Raw genomic sequence first — 24,032 nt, 5'->3', positions numbered from 1 at the left:
TCTTCTCTTGCTCAGAGCAGACAGACAAGTTGATCTTACGGGCAACCTAAGTTGAATCTATGACAGACCTCCAGCATTCTTGTGTAGCACCTCATCACTTTCATTCTCCTAGCTTACAGTGGGCTCTTTATGGGTATAGCCAGTCTATTGTACTTCCCCCGCAGTTGCCATTTTTGGCAAGGAAGGGCGGGCCAAATAGAAATTATTATGGCTGAGATATTTCCATAGAGATTAAAAAAATACTCAAAACAGTCTGTGCTTTGCCCACATTGGCTCTCAATTATATCAACCGTGTTTGCAGGAAGTCTACCAAATAGCCCTACGCGGGTAAAAACATATTTACGCACTTAATAACCCTCTTATTTTCAGCTTCAACCCTACTCTAAATATGCATCTGCTATGCTACCAAGCTCTTACGCAAGTGTGCGACATATATCACCCATAGGTTTAGCATACAAATAAAGAGGCAAGTACAGTAAGAACGTTACTGGTCCAATTTTCCTGCCCATTTTCATTCTGTTTTAGAATTGTTCAAAGTCCCACTTTGTATGCCACCTCTTCAGAGTATATTATTCTCATTGATTTCCTGTAATGTCTACTGTGACTCATCGACAATCTTTGGGCTAGATTATAACCCCCATAGAACAGCGGCCACACGGAGCCTGTGGGCAACCAATTGGATAGCTGTTCCCTAGGCTTTCAGACAGATGTTGCAATTATTCTCCCACCTCTGTCTGATCACAATTACAACGCAGCAGGCTTTTGGAAAAATAAAACCCGACGAAAGGTGAGGATTAAATGTGTTCTGCGGCTCCCCTTCCACAGACCTGCAGACAAGTCATTTTCAATGCTAATGAAATCTGAGGGGGCAGGTAAAGAACACACAAAATACTGAAAGAGGGAAAAAAAGCCTCTTCAACACTCTTAAATTAGCAGGTAATGCATGTTAATGGCAAACAGAGGGGAGGATTTACGTCTTCATAAACTGGAAGACACTGCAGAGCTGTCAGAATTCTGCTCTGTCTCTATGCACATATGACGCACTGTGGGGTCTGCTCGTCTGGACCCTCCGGCTCTCCCTTACTTCTTACCTAAGGATTGCAAGGACATCAGTGATATTGGTGAGTGCCCTGCTTGCATCCCAGGATCCTCCCCGCTGTTCATTATTTCACTGCTTCTGGATCTCAGCCATTTCAGTCTAATTTCATGGAAGCAAACAAATCTGTGGCTTTTATTTTTGTTGCTTTCTTGGCAAGTTACTGACTAATTACTGAATAGACGCCCTTCACACTAGGATAGTTTGTACATTGGAAAGCAATTATCCTATAAACCCTCATTTAATGTCAATTGGAATCGCAGATCATAAACTGCTGGTGAAATTCATGTGTTCGGTGGGAATTCTCGCTCCTGTCTGGAAGACCCTCAACAGCAGGGATTAGCGATGCAGCTGAGCAGGCAGGGATTCATTCACCACATTCCTACATTTATTATCGGATCCTAATATCTAGAATGACTAGAAATAATGGGGTTTCTTCCTCATTTGTAGAAATGAAGTGACTCAAAAAAAAAGATAGAGAGGAGGATGTGCAAGCTTGAGGAAGGTGTGTGTAGACCATCGTCCCTTCTCTTCCAAATCCTAAATAAGTTTAATTAAAGGGAGGGACGGTGATTTTTTTTCTACGTCAAGTGTAAGGCATTGAAGTGATGGCGTTAAAGCACTCTGTTGCCATGGTTACGCCTACTAGCCATTTTTATCAGTTGATCACAGGAAGTCCTCCTGACGCTATGCATTATTCATCTTGAATAGTCAGAATAAAAATTGTTCAATTTCATATTGATTGAAAAACCCTGGCTTGGGAGCAGATTCTGACGACTGGGCACCTCCACCTCCTAGCGTTTGTCAGTAAGTATTTGCTCGTTCTCAAGCTGCAGTCTGCAGAGGACATTTAAGATTGAAAACTTATGTAGACGTTTCCCTGTGATTCTCTAGTGCGGATATTCTGCTCTATTCCTAGGATACATAAGAGATGCAGTGGGTATAGCAGGTACATTGGAAATAGTCAGACATCATTGACTGTTAACTCTCACTGGAGATGAGCTAGTAATGGTTACCTCTATTTAATGATTCCATATACTGAAATTTTTTTATATATATATATATATATATGTTTGTATATATATATATATATTTTATATATATATATATATATATATATATATATATATATATATATAAAATATATATATATAAGAATTTCAGTATATGGAATCATTAAATAGAGGTGACTATTACAAGCTCATCTCCAGGGTGAGTTAACAGTAAATGATAGGTCAGACTATTTCCAATATACCTGCTATACCCACTGCATCTCTTTTCTTTTATATATATATATATATATATATATATATATATATATATATATATATATACATATATATAGATAGATAGATAGATAGATAGATATACTCTATATATATATATATATATATATATATAATCTACAAATGTTTATATTCTAGATAGCCCAGATATCTGCAATATAGGTGTTATAAAGATCACTTACATAAGCCGTTCTATGAAATTGACTTTCCTGGTCTACTTGTATTAATAGGCTAATACGCAGAGACCAGTGCTTCATGGGGAGATCAATATCGCTACCAGCGGTGTGTTTGATTGCACTGACATCCATGTAGACCTTGTACTGGTACAGCCGACTGCTGGGAACCATTCACTGAAGCATTAATCCTCTTATGTTCAACCAAGATCAAAAGACAATTATAAATTATTGATTTGTTTTATGTTTAATTACTGTACAGCAATATGCTTCCTGTAATACAGCAACAGAGGAGACAAATGGGAGCAGGTCGTACGCATAGTGTCAGGCTACGGAGAGACAATATTGTAAATGAACAAATGAATGAAAAAGTCTCCTCCGCACATTTATCAGTAGATTCCAATTTGAAAGCAAATAGTGAGAAAGAAATAAGAAAGAAGAGATTTTACAAAACAAATGCATATTTCAATGGCAGAGCTACACGAAAAGCTGGGGAACTTATAGAGCTGTTTGGAGGTACTGTACAGTGCGGACAGATTCACTCGCAGCTGATTCATTGCGGAAATATCTGCTGCTAATTAAACTATTCCAGACTTGTTAATGGGGCTGTTTCATGTGCATAGATTTCTGCTTCATTCAGATGAATTTGCAATAAATATATCTGTTCATTGAAACTTGTATGGATTTCTGCAAACCCTATTGTGATGTTTGGAATAGTCACAGAAAGTTCAGTATATGAAGATCTCTGGATGCAGAAGCTATCCAGTGTACATTATAATGTTCATCTTGTATTTAATAGCTCATATGGTGCCTAAAGTTGGAGAGAATCCTTGATTTTTAACAAACTTCAGAGATGGAAAGTAGTAACTATTATATAAACTATATTGTTTATTTTATAGTACAATGTACTTGTTGTGATCCCTGACGAAGCCGCCTCCTGTGGCGATACGTGTGGGTTCCTATTCCCATATGAAGCTTTTCTTATGAGCCAATTTATCTTGGTGACTATGTAAATGACACTTATTGCACATTTTTACTGATTACTTCTTTTATATTATTTTGATACTGCATTATTTATATATGATACTCACAAAACGTTAGGGATATTTGGCTTTCGGGTGAAATTTCAGGATGATCCTAAAATGCACTTTGACCATTTCAAGTGAATTTAATGTGATCTTCTTTAACCTTTTGGATGCACATGTCCAACTGTTCAATGTTTCACTACTTTTTGCACAACTTGCTGTCCTCTTAACAGGAGCTTACTGGCAAAATTCCCAACAGGTAATAAATGAATCACCCAATAATTTTCAGGGCTCAGTGAATTGGTATGTAAACAGTCCTCCTCATCTTGCTGTTCACATTTGACATCATGAGACCAAGACAACACCTAACAATTCATCAACAGTACAGCACAATTGCAAGGCTTCAAGCAGCATGTTTTCAGACAGAAGTGGCACTGAGCTTAGAGTATCACAGAGTATCACCAGCAGGTTGCAACATAGATACATAGACACTGGAAGAGTCCCAGAAAGGCATAGAAGTGGGCATCATCTAGTCAAATCCCAAACTGATGACTGCTTCATTGTGAACAATGGCCTTCGAATCAAGATGATGAATGCCAAACTCCAGCAACATTTAAGGGTGGTAAGAGGCAGCCAGTGTCACATCAAAACTGTTTACATCAGCGTGGTCTGCATGCTAAGTGACTTGACAACACCACCAGGCACAGTCATCATCTTGCATGGGACAGCGATCATCTACACTGGATGAGGGACCAGTGGGCTTCAGTGCTGTTTACTGATGAAGGTCGATTCATGCTAAGCAGAAATGATGGCTGCAACGATATTAGTGATGTCAAGGAGAGCACTATGCATCAGCCACTGTTGTCAACAGATGATCCTTTGGTGGTGTTGGTGTTACAGTGATGGCAGGTGTGTCTAGTCAATACAGAACTGCCCTACACTTTGTAAATGGTACAGCGACAAGCCCCTATTACTTGAATAACTTCATTAATGCAGTCCATTTGCCTCTGCATGAACAAAACAGGCCTAATTTCATCTTCATGTATAACAATGCTTCTGCTTATTGAGGTAGCATCATTAGGGAACGGCTGCTTGAGACTGGGTTTCCTCAAATGTAGTTGCCTCCACTTTCTTCAGACTTGAATCCCATATAAAACCTATGAGATCAGCTGAATCACAGTCTAGAGGCTCTTAACTCTGTACCCCAGAACCTCAATGACCTGAGGGCCGCCCTTTAAGAAGAGTAGGATGCCATGCCTCAGCAGACAGTAACTCCACTTGTGAACAAAATGAGACGTCGCTATCAAGCTGTAATTGATGATGAAGGCCACATGACAAGTTATTGAGACACTGACATTTTTTTTTGGGGTGTATACTCACCATTGTTGTTGGCTTTTGTTTCAATAAATTGTTTGAGATGAGGAAATCACCATTCCATGCTTATACTTAAATGCTCAATTTCATTATAAAATATCACCATAGCGTGAACTTTTTACGTTTTACATAAATTTCACCCGAAAGCCAAATATCCCTAACTTTTTGTGAGTATTGTATTATGATCTTTATATATTGTTCCTCTTTTCATTATTGAATGTTAACTGACATCACTTTAGGATTAGTGTATATTTATACAGTCATATGAAAAAGTTTGGGCACCCCTATTAATGTTAACCTATTTTCTTTATAACAATTTGGGTTTTTGCAACAGCTATTTCAGTTTCTTATCTCTAATAACTGATGGACTGATGGACTGAGTAATATTTCTGGATTGAAACGAGGTTTATTGTACTAACAAAAAATGTGCAATCCGCATTTAAACAAAATTTGACCGGTGCAAAAGTAGGGGCACCCTTATCAATTTCTTGATTTTAACACTCCTAACTACTTTTTAACTTTTTACTGACTTACTAAAGTACTAAATTGGTTTTGTAACCTCATTGATCTTTGAACTTCATAGGTAGGTGTATCCAATCATGAGAAAAGGTATTTAAGGTGGCCACTTGCAAGTTGTTCTCCTATTTCAATCTCCTATGAAGAGTGGCATCATGGGCTCCTCAAAACAACTCCCAAATGATCTGACAACAAAGATTATTCAACATAGTTGTTCAAGGGAAGGATACAAAAAGTTGTCTCAGAGATTTAAACTGTCAGTTTCCACTGTGAGGAACATAGTAAGGAAATGGAAGAACACAGGTACAGTTCTTCTTAAGCCCAGAAGTGGCAGGCCAAGAAAAATATCAGAAAGGCAGAGAAGAAGAATGGTGAGAACAGTCAAGGACAATCCACAGACCAACTCCAAAGACCTGCAGCATCATCTTGCTGCAGATTGTGTCACTGTGCAACGGTCAACAATACAGCGCACGTTGCACAAGGAGAAGCTGTATGGGAGATTGATGCGAAAGAAGCCATTTCTGAAAGCACGCCACAAACAGAGTCGCCTGAGGTATGCAAAAGTACATTTGGACAAGCAGTTACATTTTGGAAGAAGGTCCTGTGGACTGATGAAACAAAGATTGAGTTGTTTGGTCATACAAAAAGGTGTTATGCATGGAGGCAAAAAAACACGGCATTCCAAGAAAAGCACTTGCTACCCACAGTAAAATTTGGTGGAGGTTCCATCATGCTTTGGGGCTGTGTGGCTAATGCTGGCACCGGGAATCTTGTTAAAGTTTAGGGTCGCATGGATTTAACTCAGTATCAGCAGATTCTTGACAATAATGTGCAAGAATCAGTGTCGAAGTTGAAGTTATGCAGGGGATGGATATTTCAGCAAGACAACGATCCAAAACACCGCTTCAAATCTACTCAGGCATTCATGCAGAGGAACAATTACAATGTTATGTAATGGCCATCCCAGTCCCCAGACCTGAATATCATTGAAAATCTGTGGGATGATTTGAAGCATGCTGTTCATGCTCGGCGACCATCAAACTTAACTGAACTGGAATTGTTTTGTAAACAGGAATGGTCAAATATACCTTCATCCAGGAACTCATTAAAAGCTACAGATAGCGACTAGAGGCTGTTTTTTTATGTTTAATCTCTTTTTAATAAAGTTTTAAAAGAGCAGCAAAAATTTCCATACAAACATAACATTTCAAAACATCCTCAGCGTAGACATAAATTCAAAAGTATGAGTACCCCAACGGGTAAAGAACAACAGTTGTTATGTAAAACCATATCTTCTACACATTTTTAAGGAGGAAGTCATTTGCCAATGCCTTCAATATTTTTATAGGTAAACAGGAAAGATATGGAAAAGGGAAAGAAAAGAAAAAAGAGAAAAAAGGGAAGTGGAATAGTAAGAGGGCAGAAGACAAAACAAAACACAAAAAAACCCCAAAAAACTCCTGTTCATACTGCCCTGCCCTACTGATCTCAGAACACCCCTCAAGAGAACAAAATCAAGGGGAAAGATCCTGGAGGAGAGGGCCAATGCGCAGGGAGGGACTGACCCCTCAGGAATTGGGGAACAAGGATGAAATTACCGGAGAGTCTAAAAACAGAATCCAGGGGCTCCATATTTGTAGGAAATTGTCTGTAGTGCCATTAAATTCAGCGGTCAGGTCTTCCATCTTATAAAGGCTGCTCATCTCCCCGAACCACTCCTGTAGGGTTGGGGGCTGTGAGGACCTCCAATGCTTGGGTATAACCATGCGGGCCGCCGCCAGACAAAATCTTAATAGTCCATTCTTCTGAGACCTAACTGACCCCGGGAGGACAGATAAAAGGGCCACCTGTGGTGTGTTAAGGCCCCTTTACACACTGAGACTTTCAGCGATCCCACCAGCGATCCCAACCTGGCCGGGATCGCTACAAAGTCTCTGGTGAGTCTCTGGTGAGCTGTCAAACAGGCAAACTTGGCCAACGACGCAACAGTGATCCGGACCTGCAGAACGACCTAGCTAGTCAAACACTGGAAATGAGTGATGTGTCACAATATCTGTCAATCGCTATTCTCTGTCAGTCGGTCTCTCCCTCTCGGTCTCTATTCTCTCTCTGTCGGTCCGTCACTATCTCTGTCCCTCTCTCACAGTCTGTCGGTCATTTTACCCTCCTCTCTCATACTCACCGATCCCCGATCCCCGGCGCGGCGCTGCACGGCATTCACACTGCTGCGGCGGCTTTTACTATTTTGAAAAAGCAGGCCGCTCATTAAACAATTTCGTATTCCCTACTTTCCCCGCCCACAGGAGCCTATGATTGGTTGCAGTGAGACACGCCCCCACGCTGAGTGACAGGTGTCTCACTGCACCCAATCACAGCAGCCGGTGGGCGTGTCACTATGGAGTATAGAAATAAATAAATAAATAAATAATTTAAAAAAAACGGCGTGCGGTCCCCCCCAAATTTAATACCAGCCAGATAAAGCCATACAGCTGAAGGCTGGTATTCTCAGGATGGGGAGCTCCACGTTATGGGGAGCCCCCCAGCCTAACAATATCAGTCAGCAGCCGCCCAGAATTGCCGCATACATTATATGCGACAGTTCTGGGACTGTACCCGGCTCTTCCCGATTTGCCCTGGTGCGTTGGCAAATCGGGGTAATAAGGAGTTATTGTCAGCCCATAGCTGCCAATAAGTCCTAGATTAATCATGTCAGGCGTCTCCCCGAGAAACCTTCCATGATTAATCTGTAAATTACAGTAAATAAACACACACAACTGAAAAAATCATTTATTAGAAATAAAAAACACAAACAAATTCCCTCATCACCAATTTAATCAGCCCCAAAAAGCCCTCCATGTCCGGCGTAATCCACGGACCTCCAGCGTCGCTTTCAGCTCTGCTGCATGCAGGTGACAGGAGCAGCAGAAAACACCGTCGCTCCTGTCACCTCCATGCAGCTAATGAAGACAGCCGCGCGATCAGCTGAGCTGTCACTGAGGTTACCCGCTGTCACTGGATCCAGCGGTGGATGCAGCGGTGGCCGCGGGTAACCTCAGTGACAGCTCAGCTGATCGCGCTACTCACCTCAGTTGCTGCGTGGAGCTGACCGGAGCGGCGGTGAGTAGCGCGATCAGCTGAGCTGTCACTGAGGTTACCCGCGGCCACCGCTGCATCCACCGCTGGATCCAGTGACAGCGGGTAACCTCAGTGACAGCTCAGCCGATCGCGCGGCTGTCTTCATTAGCTGCGTGGAGCTGACAGGAGCGGCGGTGTCTTCTGTAGCTCCTGTCAACTGCATGCAGCTGAGCTGGAAGCGACGCTGGAGGTCCGTGGATTACGCCGGACAAGGAGGGCTTTTTGGGGCTGATTAAATTGGTAATGAGGGAATTTGTTTGTTTTTTATTTCTAATAAATGATTTTTTCGGGTGTGTGTGTTTATTTACTGTAATTTACAGATTAATCATGGAAGGTTTCTCGAGGAGACGCCTGACATGATTAATCTAGGACTTATTAGCAACTATGGGCTGCCAATAACTCCTTATTACCCCGATTTGCCAACGCACTAGGGCAAATCGGGAAGAGCCGGGTACTGTCCCAGAACAGTCGCATATAATGTATGCGGCCATTCTGGGCGGCTGCTGACTGATATTGTTAGGCTGGGGGGCTCCCCATAATGTGGGGCTCCCCATCCTGAGAATACCAGCCTTCAACCGTATGGCTTTATCTGGCTGGTATTAAATTTGGGGGGGACCGCACGCCGTTTTTTTAAATTATTTATTTATTTATTTCTATACTCCATAGTGACACGCCCACCGGCTGCTGTGATTGGGTGCAGTGAGACACCTGTCACTCAGCGTGGGGGCGTGTCTCACTGCAACAACTGCAATAGGCGCCTGTGGGCGGGGAAAGTAGGGAATACGAAATTGTTTAATGAGCGGCCGTCTTTTTCAAAATAGTAAAAGCCACCGCAGCAGTGTGAATGCCGTGCAGCGCCAGTGATCGGGAATCGGTGAGTATGAGAGAGGAGGGGAAAATGACCGACAGACTGTGAAAGAGGGACAGAGATAGTGACAGACCGACAGAGAGAGAATAGAGACCGAGAGGGAGAGACCGACTGACAGAGAATAGTGATTGACAGATATTGTGACACATCACTCGTTTCCAGTGTTTTAAGTCCCCTTTACACACTGAAACTTTCTAGCGATCATGCTGCACAGCGGGAAACAAAGGACCAAAGAATGGTCCTGAATGATTTGTAGCTATCAGCAACTTCACAGCAGGGGCCAGGTCGCTGATGTGTTTCACACACTGCAATGTCGCTGGGGAGGTCGCTATTATGTCACAAAACCGGTGACGTTACAGCGATGTCGTTTGCGATGTTGCAGTGTGTAAAGCCACCTATAGGAGTACAATTTCCACTTATCTTATCGTGGACAGAGAAAACAGAGTCCCAGAATAGTTTAACTCCAGCACAACTCCACCAAATGTGCAGCATGGTACCCCGTTCCACTCCACACCTCCAACACTGATCGGAGACGGAGGGAAAGATAGCATGTAGTGTAGCAGGACAGCGGTACCAACGGGTTAATATCTTATAATTTTTTTCCCGTGCTGCACAGGCCATAGAAAAATTATGTGTAAATAGGAATGCCTTAGAGGCTGGGTTTTTTTTTGCAAAAGGAGGATCTACAAAATATTAATGTCACTTTTATGTTGAGGTGCCCATACTTTTGCACCGGTCAAATTTTGTTTAAATGCGGATTGCACATTTTCTGTTAGTACAATAAACCTCATTTCAATCCAGAAATAATACTCAGTCCATCAGTTATTAGAGATATGAAACTGAAATAGCTGTTGCAAAAACCCAAATTGTTATAAAGAAAAAAGGTTAACATTAATAGGGGTGCCCAAACTTTTTCATATGACTGTACCTATTTCAGGTATCCATTTTCCATCCATTTGGCCTAGGAAAAGGTTTTGTTACAATTTTTCCTCCACAATAAAGATTTATATTGTTAAATATAGGTAGGTAGTGCAACTCATCTTACATATGTGTTTTTCCTCTTTTTTTTTTAATTGCTTATGTTTTATACATGTTTTATACATGTCTGTAAAGCACTGTGGAATTAATAGCGCTATACACAAGGGCATCTCAATAAATTAGAATATCCTCTAAAAAGTTAATTTATTTCAGTAATTCAATACAAAAAGGGAAACGCATATATCATATAGAGTCATTACAAACAGAGTGATCTATTTCACGTGTTTATTTTTGTTAATGTTGATGATTATGGCTTACACCCAATGAAAACCCAAAAATCTCAGAAAATTAGAATATTATATAAGACCAACTGAAAAAATGATTTTTAACTCAGAAATGTTGGCATCTACTGAAAAGCCTGTACAGTAAATGCACTCAATATTTTATCGGGGCTCCTTTTGCATGAATTACTGAATCAATGTGGCTTGGCATGGAGGCAATCAGCCTGTGGCACTGCCGAGGTGTTATAGAGCCCAGGTTGCTTTGATAGCAGCCTTCAGCTCATCTGCATTGCTGGGTCTGATGTCTGTCATCTTCCTCTTGACAATACTCCATAGATTCTCAATGGGGTTTAGGTCAGGCGAGTTTGCTGGTGAATCAAGCACAGTAATACTGTGGTTATTAAACCAGGTATTGGTACTTTTGGCAGTGTGGATAGGTTCCAAGTCTTGCTGAAAAATGAAATTTCCATCTCCAAAACATTTTATCGGCAGAGGGAAGAATGAAGTGCTTTAAAATTTCCTTGTAGATGACAGCACTGACTTTGGTCTTGATAAAACACAGTGGACCTATACCAGCAGATGACATGGATCTCCAAAATATCACTGATTGTGGAAACTGCTCCCTATACCTCAGGCCTCTTTCACACGTCAGTATTTTGCATCAGTGTGTGATCAATACTTTGCTGTCAAAACCAGGAATGTCACCAAAACACAGAACAGGTGTCAGTCTTTCAATTATAGTTCTTTTCTGTAAGTTTCACTCCTGGTCTTGGCATCCAAACACTGATGTGACACTGATGAAACACTGATGCAAAATACTGACGTGTGAAAGAGGCCTCAAGCAGCTTGGATTGTGGCCTCTCAACTCTTCCTCCAGACTCTAGGATCTTGATTTACACATGAAATACAAAATCTATTTTCATCTGAAAACAACATCTTGGACCACTGAGAAATAGTCCAGGTTTTTTTCTCCGTGGCCCATGTAAAACGCTTCTGGCATTGTCTATTTTTCATGAGTGGCATGACACAAGGAATGCAACAGTTGTAGCCCATGTCCTGGATACGTCTGTGTGCGGTGGCTCTTGAAGCACTGACTCCAGCAGCAGTCCACTCCTTGTGAATCTCCCCCAAATTTTTAAATGGCTTTTTCTTAACAATTCTATCAATGCGTATATTCTGGTTACGTTTGCACCTTTTTCTACCATATTGTTTCCTTCCACTCAACTTTCCATTAATATACTGTACTTGGATACAGCACTCTGTGAACAGCCAGTTTCTTTAGCAATGACCTTTTGTGGCTTACCCTCCTTGTGGAGTATATCAATGGCTGCCTTCTGGATATCTGTCAAGTCAGCAGTCTTCCCCATGATTGAGAAACCTACTGAATAATTTTAAACTCTTAGGAAGTCGTTGCAGGTGTTCTGTGGTAATTATTCTAATTTTCTGAGATAATGACTTTTGGGTTTCGATTGGCTGTAAGCCATAATCAAAAACATTAACAGAAATAAACACTTGTAATAGATCCCTCTGTGTGTAATGACTCTATATAATATATGTGTTTCCTTTTTGTATTGAATTACTGAAATCAATTAACTTTTTGATGATATTCTAATTTATTGATATGCACTTGTAAGTGATTAGAGATGAGCGAATGCAAGGTTTGGTGTTTGTTGTTGGTACCAAACACAAACTTCACAAAAAAAAAAACAGATTTTAAGTTTGGATATCGGGTGCTTTACGTATGCAAACCACTCTCGCAAGCATTGCTGTTCTCGGGTATGCTCAGTAATCTGCCCAGTGCAAGCTGCTTGCAGTGTTTGAACAGCTCACTCTGGGTGTGACAAGAGCATGACGTAGTATGCATCAAGGAAAAATGGAAAAACCCAGAGACCCGATCTGGCCAATTAGTGACTTCCATTTGGGTTCAGGTCAAGTCGTGGTATTAAACCAAACTTTTTCAAAAGTCCGGCTGCACCCAACGAACCAAACTTCCACGAGTTTGCTCATCTATAAGTGAGTAAAATAAGTAAATAAAATAAATATTTTGATTGACACTCCATTAACATATAGATAGTGTCCACTCCATTGGGATTTTTGGGTATCAGTATCATGGACATTAATATTTTGAATCCAATAAATGCTTACTGACACATATTAATACAGCATAACAACACATAAATAAGGTGCACATGAGCAATCTTGTAAAAGCATATCAATAAGCATTTAAAAAAGCAAATGCAAGAGAACATAGATTATAAATAAATACAGAGAAATGGGGACTAGATAAATTTGGGAAGGAAGAGGAACATTTCAGTCTAGAAGTCATCCTGACATAATTTTAGAAAAATGTGAATTCCATTTACACAGACCAGGTTTCTCCAGTAACATAAAATATTTAAAGGAAACCTGTCATGAAGATTTTATACCTCAAACTAATGAGAGTATATACAGGTGTTTTCATGGTTATTAAAGGGAGCCTGTCACCAGATTTGGTGAGTATAAGCTGCAGCCATTCTAACATGCTGTATATAACAGCCCAGGCCGCTGTGTAGAAATTAAAAATCACTTTATAATACTCATCTAATGGTCGGTAGGGTACAGACCAGTCGAATGGGTGTCTCTGTTCTCCGGATTAGGCGCCTCCTCTTTTGGCCATCTTTGTCTTCCTTCTTCTGAAGCCTGGTGCATGACGCGTCATACGTCATCCACACTATCCAGCATTGAGGTCCCGCACAGGCACAGTATAATACTTTAATCTGCTCTGCTCAGGGCAGATCAAAGTGCGCGTGTGCAGGACTTCAATGCCGGCGAGTGTGGCTGACGTAGGACAAGTCATGCACCCAGGCTTCAGAAGAAGGAGGTCAAAGATGACCGAAAAAGGAGCCGGAGAACAGAGACACCCATCCGACCGGTCTGCACCGCACTGACCGTTAGGTAAGTATTATAAAGGGATTTTTATGTTCTAGACAGTGACCTGGGTTCATATATGCAGCATGTTAGAATGCTGTATATAAGAGCCCATTTGTGGTGGCCGCAGCTTATAGGCCCCAAATCTGGTGACAGGTTCCATTTAAAGTCATACCTTGATTGTAGACATCTGGTGTTGAAATCCTTTTGCAAATTAAGAACACGTGCTATAGACTGTAACATTGAACTGGGACTGCATTTTTTTCAGAAAAAACACCAACATTGTTCCTGGTTTATGTCTCGAATTAAAGGTCGGCCATATTGTGAAAACATCATAGAACCTCATGAACCACGATAAGTGCAATATAATACAATTTTTTTTTTTAAAGGTTTTCATCATCAATTGATCGCTCTTAGATATATAATGATGACGAACTTTTTGGATGTGGATTCTATACCAAGGCTTTTATTCACCCAGGGAGCTCAAGGTAATTTCGTTTTGATCATAAAAATGTTAATGTCTTACTTGCTTGATCTAATCTCCTACATGTCAATGTCCCATATTCTAGTAGAACACAGACAATTGATAGTAGATTTTTTATATTGGAAAATATACATGTTCATTGCCTATTATAGCAGTGCTGCAATCATCAGTGTTATTTTGTATCATTATCTGATTGTCCAAGAAAGTAATTATACCAACAGATTCACAGCCTTAGCCAGGAAATGCTGTTTTTGTACACAGGGAAAATATGTGGGTGTAAGAAGACTGGTGGAGAAGCATTTTTATTCAGGCATTGTCACTCAGATGACAGCAAGAGGGGAAAAAGCAACCACGCTGTTATCAGTAGTAACATTAAACTACAAAAGAATAAATAATTTGCCAATGCTGAGCCTTCTGCTTCCATTTATTGCTTAGGATCAATAGATAGATAGATAGATAGATAGAGATAGATAGAGAGATAGAGAGATAGATAGATAGATAGATAGATAGATAGAGGGATAGATAGATAGATGGATAGATAGATAATAGCAAAAAGAGTTACAGCCGCACACTGAAATGCCAAAGCTTTCAACTACCAAAAAAGATCTAATTAAAAGTTGAGATTTTTTGCATATCAAAATGGCCATTTTCATACCTGCCCAGCATCCAAATCACAACAATCTCATTATACTGGGTCCTACTCTTCCTTTCTGGCTCTGACTGGGTTTTAACCCCTTCAGCCCCCAGGCGTTTTGCGCTTTTCCGTTCTTTTTTTTTCCTCTCTTTCTTCTGAGAGCCGTAATGTTTTTATTTTTCCGTCAATCTTGCCATATAAGGGCTTGTTTTTTCGGGACGAGTTGTAGTTTTAAATGAAACCATAAGTTTTACTATATAATGTACTGGAAAACAGCAAAAAAATTTAAAGTGTGGAAAAACTGCAAAAAAAGTGTGATCGCACATAGTTTTGGGATATTTTATTCACCATATTCACTATATGGTAAAACTGATGTGTCACTGTGATGCTTGAGGTCTGTGCGAGTTTGGGAGACACCAAACATGAATAGGTTTACTTGTATCTAAGGGGTTAAAAAAAATCACAAGTTTATCCAAAAAAGGGGCACACATTTTGCGCCATTTTCCAAAACCCGTAGTGTTTTCATTATTCGGTATCTATGGCTCAGTGATGGCTTACTTTTTGCGTCTCGAGCTGATATTTTTAACTGTACCATTTTTGCGAAGATGCTACTTTTTGATCGCCTGTTATTGCATTTTGCGTAAAATTTGTGGCGACCAAAAAACATAATTTTGGCGTTTGGAATTTTCTTGCCGCTACGCCGTTTACTGATCAGATGAATTGATTTTATATTTTGATAGATCGGGCATTTCTGAACGCTGCAATACCAAATATGTGTATGTTTTTTTATTTTTTTTAACCCTTTACTTTTCAGTGGGGCAAAAGGGGGGTGATTTGAACTTTTAGGTTTTTTTATTTTTTAAAACTTTTTTTTAACTTTTTTTTTTTTTTTACCAGGCCCCTTAGGGGACTATAACGATCAGCAGTCTGATCGCTCTTCATTTCTCCAGATCACAGCTACAGAGCTGAGATCTGCAGATATGCTGCTTTACTTTCAATGCCGGCTGTATTCCGGCAGTGAGACAAAGTGACTCATGTTAGCCACAGACATTACCACATGACTCTTGTGCTACCATGTCACATGACTTCCGATGGGGGCGGGGTAATCTATCATAATGGCGGCGCGCATATACATCTCGCTACCAGATTTTTGCAGCGAGATGTAAGGGGTTAATAGTCGCAAGTGGAACGCAATTCCACTGGCGACTAGCAGGCACACTTGTCAGCTGTTGAAATCAGCTATGTGTGCGGATCGCTGCGGCCTGCCCATGGCAGGGGGCGGGGATTAACCTCACATGATCCATGACATACCCAATACGTCATGGGTCACTAAGGGTTAAAAAAAGCCTATATGTTTGGGCGAAGATAGACTCACTACTAAAGAATAAAAAATAAAGAATAAATGGAGTGCTGTCAGACCCTTTTCGTCTTTCTTGTATTTCATATGGAGTCATGTCCATTTGACTGAATATGTACCCAACCACCCTCCCCTTCCCCATTAGCCACAAGTGCTTTTATTCTTTAGTAGTAGGTCTATCTTTGCCCAAACAAGTAGGTTTTTTTTTGTTTTTTTTAAAACCCAGTCAGAGGCAGAAAGGAAGAGTAGGGCCCAGTATCATGAGATTGCCATATCGTGGCTACTGGGCAGGTATGAAAAGAGCCATTTTGATATGGAAAGCATCTTAAATTTTTATTATATCTTTTTTGGTAGTTGAAAGCTTTGGCATTTTCAGTGTGTGATTGTAACTATTTTTGCTATTATATATCATGAATAGATATGCACCTTTTCACATGGAGTGTTGTCAAAATTTTTTTGTCTTTCATAGATAGATAGATGGCTTTTACATGACTAGACACAGAATTAAAGGGCTTGTCCCATTAAATAATTATTTAAAAATCAATAGATCATGTCAAATGAAGTGTATTTGTACTATTCATCTGTTAAAAGTAGTCTGTGGTTTTGTATATATATATTTCATTAACATCTGTGGTAATGCTGTTGTTTATGTGGCAAAAATAATATATAATATTGTAAATAGAGTTGAGCGGATCAGTTATAATCCGGGTCCGGCGGATCCGGATCGGGTTGCCGCAGAAGTCCGGATCCGATCCGGAATCCGCGTCAATGTATATCAATGGGGAGCCAGATCTGGGATGAGAGAGAGAGAGAAAGAAAAAAAAAAAAACGGATCCAGATTCTGCACCCCGAATCCCGGGTACTGGTCGGACTCGGATCGGGCTCTCAAACCGTGCGGATCCGGATTTTGCGGATCCGGGTCCGCTCAACACTAATTGTAAATAGAGATAATGATGAGGAGGCGTATTTTACTTTACACCAATGCTTCAGAATGTGAACCCAGCCAAAGAGGGGAAAAGGAAGACAAGAAATATGATAAATAGAATCCTAAAAAAATTGATTTAATCAGGCTCATTTTGTCTAGTGAGCTAATTACATTAAATGATCATCATCCAGTAAGACTGACAGTAACGTCTCCTGCACTTTGAGTAAGTGTAGTAAACAGATCTCCTGCTGTGACCTGAAGATAGCTTGATAGTACATGGTATAGGTTATGTCCAGGTTACATCAAACCAGCATTCAGAAAAATTAGGTGAACAGCAAAGTGAGTAGCCTCTTTGTACATCACCATCTCTGGTATCTCTAATCAGATAGACAGGGCAGACAGCAATGTGAGTAGCTCCTTCTTATCTCAGCATGACTGGTAATTCCAGTGTTAGATTTGATAGACAGGGTGGACAGCAGTATGAATAGTCTTGCATTACCTCAGCAACCATGGTATCTCCAAAATTAGATGAGAAAAACAGGGAAAAGAGCAATGTAAGCAGTCTTTTGTTATATCAGCAACCCTGGTATCTCCAGTATTAAATAAGAAACACGGTTTGAAAAGTGGTTTGAGCAGTCTCCTCTTACCTCGGCACCTCTGGTATCTTGAGTATTAGATTGAAAAGACAGGGTGGACAGAATGTGAGGAGTCTCTTCTTACCTCAATAGCCTGATATCCTCCACTATTAGATCAGAAAATCAGGGTGGATAGCAGTGTGAGCAGCCTCTTCTTATCTCAGCAGCCCAGATATCCCTAGTATTGCATCAGAAAGACTGGGTGGAAAGCAATGTGAGCAGCCCCTTCTTACCTCAACACCCCTAGTATCTTCATTATTAGATCAGAAAGGCAGTGTGGACATCAGGGTGATCAGTCTAATTTTACTGTAGCACCCCTAATATCTCCAGTATTAGATCAATAAGATATGGTACTCAGCAATGTGAGTAGCCACTTCTTACCTCAGCAAGCCTGGTAACTCAAAAATTAGATCAGGTAGACAAAGTGGAAAACATTGTGTGAGCAACCACATCTTACCTCAGCACTCCTGGTATCTTAATATTTGATCAGATAGACAGATTGGACAGTAAATTGAGTAGGCTCTTTTTACCTTACCACTCCTGGTATCTACCATATTAGATCAGATAGACAGAGTGGGCAATATTTTGAGCAGCCTCTTCTAACCTCAGCATCCTTGGTATATTTAGTATTAGGTCATGTAAACAGGATGGACAGCAGTCTCATCTTCCCACAGCACCCTTGCAATCTTCATAATTAGATCAGAAATGAGTGGCCTCTCTCTACCTTAGTAACCCTAGGTATCTCCAGTATTAGATTAGAAAGAAAGCATGGTCAGCAGTGTGAGCAGCCTCTGCTTATATCAGCAACCCTGGTATCTCAGGTAATAGATCAGATAGACATGATAGAAATCAATGTGAGTGGCCTGTTATTATATCAGAACACCTGGCATCTGCAGTATTAGATCACATAGACAGGGTGGACAGCAGTGTGAGCAACTTCTCCTTATCTCAGCACCACTGGTATCTCCATTATAACATCAGATAAGTAAGTGACATTCCTTTACCTCTTAATCCCTGGTAACTCCAATATTAGATCAGATGAACAGGGTATACATTTAAGACATTAGTATCAGCACCCTCATGTTACCTCAGCACTGCTAGTATTTCCATTATTAGATCAGGAAGAAAGGGTGAACAATAGTGTGAACAGCCTCTTCTTACCTAAGCACTGCTTATATCTCCTTTATTGGATCAGACAGACAGGGTGGACAGCAGTGTGAGTAGACTATTCTTACATCAGCATCCCTGGCTTCTTTACTATTAGATGAGAGGACAACAGTATGAGCAGCATCTTTTTTATTTCAATACCCCTATGACCTCATGTATTAATGGAGGTTTCTTAGATCTTTGAACTCTACAAAAACACAGAATGTAACACTTCTAGTCATAAAAGTCCTTCTTTACTAATAAAACATAAAATGCATACAGCGTAAGATGGACTACAGTAGCATGGCACAGTGGCGTAAATTAAACTATGTGTTTCAAATAGAATTATTCTTAAACATAGAAACCATGATTATATATAAAAGTGTTAGATCATGTGTTCATGTGGAGCTCAAGATCTAACAAAACTCCATTAATGTTAGCTGTTGGTTGGCAGGCTCCTTGTGCCTTATTGGTCCAAGACACATATCTATTGTGTAGTGGTGAGATACAAACTCCTCTTTTTTTCTTTCTACCTCAAATATTAGAATAGACATGATGAACAGAAGTGTGAGCATTCTCTTCTTACTTCAGCACCCCTGGTGTCTCTAGTACAAGATCAGATTGCCATGGTGGACATCCATGTGAAAAGCCTCTTCCTACCTCAGCACCCCTGGTATCTTGAGTATTCGATCAGACAGGGTGGACATCAGTGTGAATATTTTCTTACTACAGCACCCCTGGTATCTCCGGTATTAAATCAGATAATCATAGTGGCAGCAGTGTGAGCAGTCTCTTCTTACCACAGAATCACCGGCATCTCGAGTACTAGGTCAGACAGGGTGGACAGGAGTGTGAGCAGCCTCCTCTTACTTCAACACTCCTGTTACCTCCATTATTAGATCAGAGTAGTCATCTTTTTTTACACCATTTGAAGGCAGCAAAAGAAACGGCCATTTTGATATACTACAGTTATAGCCTCCCAAGGCAAAACAAGTGTGATTTGCTAATTAATAGGATTTAGTAATTTATTCATAATGGTATTTCATTCATATATTTTATTTTCCAGAAAACTGCTTTGCAGAGAATTGTAGACAGAAGCCTTTTTTAAAATACACAGATACAGTACAAAGTTCAGCTGATGAGTTACGAGTTTTGGTCAATCAGCTATAATTAATAGGAGATGAGCCCGACCTGTAACAGCTGGAGCCACTGTTACTATGTATTATATCCTGGCAATTTATTTTCATATTCAACTGCAATATACAGAACTGTTATAGATCTCTGTGTCAAAATCCATAACTTTTTTTTATCTTTAATGGGTCTTAGTCAGACGGCTTATTCACTGCCTTCCTATATTTAAAAAGAATACAAATTGAGAAATAAATGATACATATGTGCGACAACCGCTAGACGTTACTGGAATGAGTCATCAACCTAACAGTTGTCATGGCAACTACAACTTTTTTAAAGGTCAGTTCCAAATGTACAAGAAATATTAATTAAATCTTTAGATAAACAACAAAGAAAAGTCACTCAGTTTCTTCTAGCTATAAGTAGCCAACTGTTAGATGGCTAATGTATGCTGGATAGTTTTAGGCAAAAAGGAAGCAATTTGCATACTGTATTTAAGCCACAACATGGTGCTTAAATTGGGTTAGAGCATTGGTTACTTTATTCAGCATTGAAATTTCATTTCCATTTATCTTTACTGTTTTTATCGTGTGTTTTAGGTGTATTTTGCATCCTTATTTCCTTTTATAATAGTTGTGCACAATTTTTAAAGTATTTTGCACAAATTCCGTCACTTTTATTTTGAGCTTTTCAGAGGAGTCTCGTCTCTGCATTTTCCCATATTTATTTAATGGGACTTTATAGAAAAAGTCACACAAAAAAAATCATAAACCAACGTGAAAGTGGAATAACATCTCTATACAGAAATATAATAGCTTAAGATGAGCCAAATTTAATAAACATTATGTACCATTTTGATAAATTTTGCCCAAATTATGGCAACGCAGGAGCAAACAAAACTGACAAAAAAAACCTCCTTGATGATAATGCTTATAGCGCTATATTTTCTTCGCCCGCTGCAGACATAGGACCCAATACTTTATAGTGTTTGCACCTTTTTCTGAAGTGAAAACAGTTCTAATAATGACTTTTACATTAGCTCCTCATTATTATTTAATTTGTGCATTTTTTAAGTCAACTTTATTTGGTTGCATATTTTTTCTTTTTGTTTAACAATGTGGATATAGTTTTCCTCATCTACCGTAGATGTTTTAGCCTAATTCATAATTTATACATTTTTAAAATGTCACACAATGCTTGAACAATCATACTCTAGCACCCTACTGGAGTACAAAATCTGTCTAATGATATTTTGGCACAGTATGACAATTTAAAGAATTATGCAAGTATCACGCTGTACTCTAAGATGTACAATAGCAGTACAGCGCAGTAATGTGGGACAGAGAGGATTCCTGAAACTACCTGAGAAGGTAGTTAGCTGATAAACCACTAGGGGGCATTAGAGTGGAGAAAACGTATGAGCAGAGAATTCCCTAGGAGAGGTAATACTAGTCAAGCCCACCAGATGGCAGTAGAAGCGTCAGAAAGCCGTGTCACAACATGAGGTTTTGTAAATACACAGGTGCAAAGTCTAAACGTAGTTAGAGGGAAGCAAACAGTCAGTAGCCAGGAAATCAGAACTCAGAAGCGAAGGAGAATGGGAAGACAAGAACAGAATCAAGGTAAACAGATAAGGAAGGAACAGGGAGACAGATGAGCAGGGAGCTGCAGGGAGACAGCGGAGAATCACTGACAAGATGGAAACAGAGAATAAAGGAGGTTAACAACAGGTCAGGTGAACACGGAGGTCAGGAGGGGGGGAGGGCAGAAAACAGGTCACTCACAATCAGAACACAGCAGAGCCAGAAATATCACTGGCATAGTCCCAGATAAACAGTGCCCTAATAAAGTAGCCTGACCTCCAGAACGAGGCAGGAAGGATTAACCCCTAACGTGACCTGTATCAGAGGTGAAACTAAAAAAAAGGATCAGCTGCAGCTGAGCCAGGAGTAATTCATGACAGCAAGTTTTTGTAACCTAATTGTCAGGATGATCAGGGACAGCAGTGGACCAGGGCTCCTAAACTGGTCCTCAGACTAGGGGGGCCCTGGCTATCTCTTATCTCAGAGTTACCTCTGAAGGTCGGGATGTCTGAGCCGCTTCCCTGACCCTGGTTTTAACCAGCCCTGATCCTATACCTACTCTCCCCTCCTACCACTGGGGACAGATTGTGATAAAACCAACAGAGATAGACAGAGGAAACCAAGACTCTATCTCACAGCATGCTCACACAAAGGTGTATGACAATAAGAGGTAAGAAGGAAAATAAGAGGAGGAAGGAAACAACAAGGCAACAAGAGAATTTCACAACAAATCCAAGCAACACACAATACAATCTACAGTAGCACTGGGACACAATAGCACATAGATCAACAGAGTAAAAAAATAGTCAGCTTGGGAAGACAGACTCAACCATCTTAAAAAGGTTAGGAGAAAATGCAATAGGTTTCCAGCAACATGTGATCCCAGAGATAACCAGCGAACTAGCACACAGCTGGTCGATGCCCAAGCCTGCCTGTGTAACTCAACACGAAAGAAACCATAGTGTGGAGTGTCAGAATCTGTAGTGTGAACCAAATCTGATGATGTCATGACATTAATAGCAGTAAGATAGACTGGGGCCTTAACAGCCAGTAGATCGGCTTTTCTATCGGCTGCAATCCATGCCAAAAAAAATAAAAAATACTAAAACATGTTATTATTTGTCTTCTGTACCTTGTAGAACATTAATATAAGCACAAATGTAATCAAATATGTGGCAGAATATCATACTTCCTCGCAAAAAACATCACCAGATATGGTTTACCAACAAATAAGCGGTGCTTCATCACCTGTGAGGCCCACCTTACAATTTAAGAAATCCTAATACGAAGAATAACAAGCAATATACTAACTGTATTATGCGGCTATGACTTAAAGGGGTTGTCTCCAACTTTAACATTGATGACCTATCCTCAGAATAGTTCACCAAAAAAGACATAAATTCAGAAAAAAATAAAGTAAAACTCACCAGAAAAAAAGCCACCAGCCAACACAGGTCAAAATGGCAAATGCACTTGCAGGATGCAGCCGGCCCCCTATGATGAAGGTTGGGGTAATGACTCGCCCACCCCAGGGCTATGGGACACCCGGTGCTGGGCCGGACTAGTCCGGTGGTAGTCAGTGGTGGCTGGGCCCGGCTCCGTGGCCCTGGTGGGTGTCAGTTGAATATGTGGCTTGCTTGTTAATGGTTGTGTTCGTGACGCCACCTGTGGCATGCGGCTATTAAGCCGCCGCTGCTGTGTGAGGCCTCCGGGATGATGATATAGCAGCTATGGTAGTACTGCTCCCCACAGGTGGAGCGATGCCCGGGGCACAGTTGGTGCTTGTGAAAGTCTATGGTGCTGTGTGACTAACACGGTGCAGGGCCGACAGGCGAGGAAAGAACCAGGCACAAACAACAGTCTCTTTACCTTTTCCTCTTTTACTCTGGGAACAGTCCAGTCCTGGGAGACCGTTACAGGTGGTGATGGGGATCCGGTCGGCCTGGAAGTACTTGGGGTGATCTTTCTGGCCAGCTGAGTATGAGGCCTACTCCTGTACCTTTCTTGGTGATGATAGGACCCTGCTTCTCTGAATCCAGCAATGGCCCTCTTCGCTGCTGGGACCAATGGCACGTCCCTTCCCTCTGTAGGTGGCTGCGCAGGCCCACTCTCTGGTGCTTCTCCGCTGGGGTCCACACCGGGCCCTGATGCTGCAGCTGTACCTTGGATGTGTCTGGGCCAGGGGCTTGCAGCTCCCCTGCCCTTCGGATTCGGCTACCAGGGACGGATTTTATACCCTGGCAACCACAGACTCCGATGTCCGAGTCTCTCTGCTGCCTCTCAGCTACTCCTGCTTCTCTGGGCCAAACTGCTCCAGCTCTAGGCCCCAGATTCACAGGACAGCTCACTCTGTGTCTGTTCACTTCTGCTGCTCCCTACAGACTAACTAACTCCTCCCCCAGGTCAGGCTTAAGGAAGCTCCCTGAAACTTCAGGTTCAGAGCTCCCCCTACTGGCCTGAGGGAGAAACTGCGGTGGATGTTAACTTACTGGCCAGTA

The 24,032-nt window shown here is 40.9% G+C and overlaps 1 protein-coding gene across 2 annotated transcripts in view; it reads left to right on the top strand.

Annotated features, from left to right (window-relative positions):
- Positions 1-1,020: 1,020 nt before the first annotated feature.
- The window catches only part of PHACTR1 (phosphatase and actin regulator 1), a 513,119-nt gene continuing 490,107 nt past the window's right edge, over positions 1,021-24,032 (top strand). Inside the window, exons 1-2 of one of the 2 annotated variants that reach the window (XM_075314747.1) lie at positions 1,021-1,121; positions 14,029-14,127. In XM_075314747.1, the coding sequence (XP_075170862.1) occupies positions 14,064-14,127 (64 nt within the window). In that variant the 5' untranslated portion in view covers positions 1,021-1,121; positions 14,029-14,063. Of the gene's footprint in view, positions 1,122-1,808; positions 1,904-14,028; positions 14,128-24,032 lie in introns of those variants that run through there. The other variant, XM_075314748.1, reaches the window with a different exon arrangement.

The sequence above is a fragment of the Anomaloglossus baeobatrachus genome, chromosome 6 (genome assembly GCF_048569485.1).
Source record: "Anomaloglossus baeobatrachus isolate aAnoBae1 chromosome 6, aAnoBae1.hap1, whole genome shotgun sequence".
Taxonomy (NCBI): domain Eukaryota; kingdom Metazoa; phylum Chordata; class Amphibia; order Anura; family Aromobatidae; genus Anomaloglossus; species Anomaloglossus baeobatrachus.
This window is presented reverse-complemented; position numbering and strand designations above follow the sequence as displayed.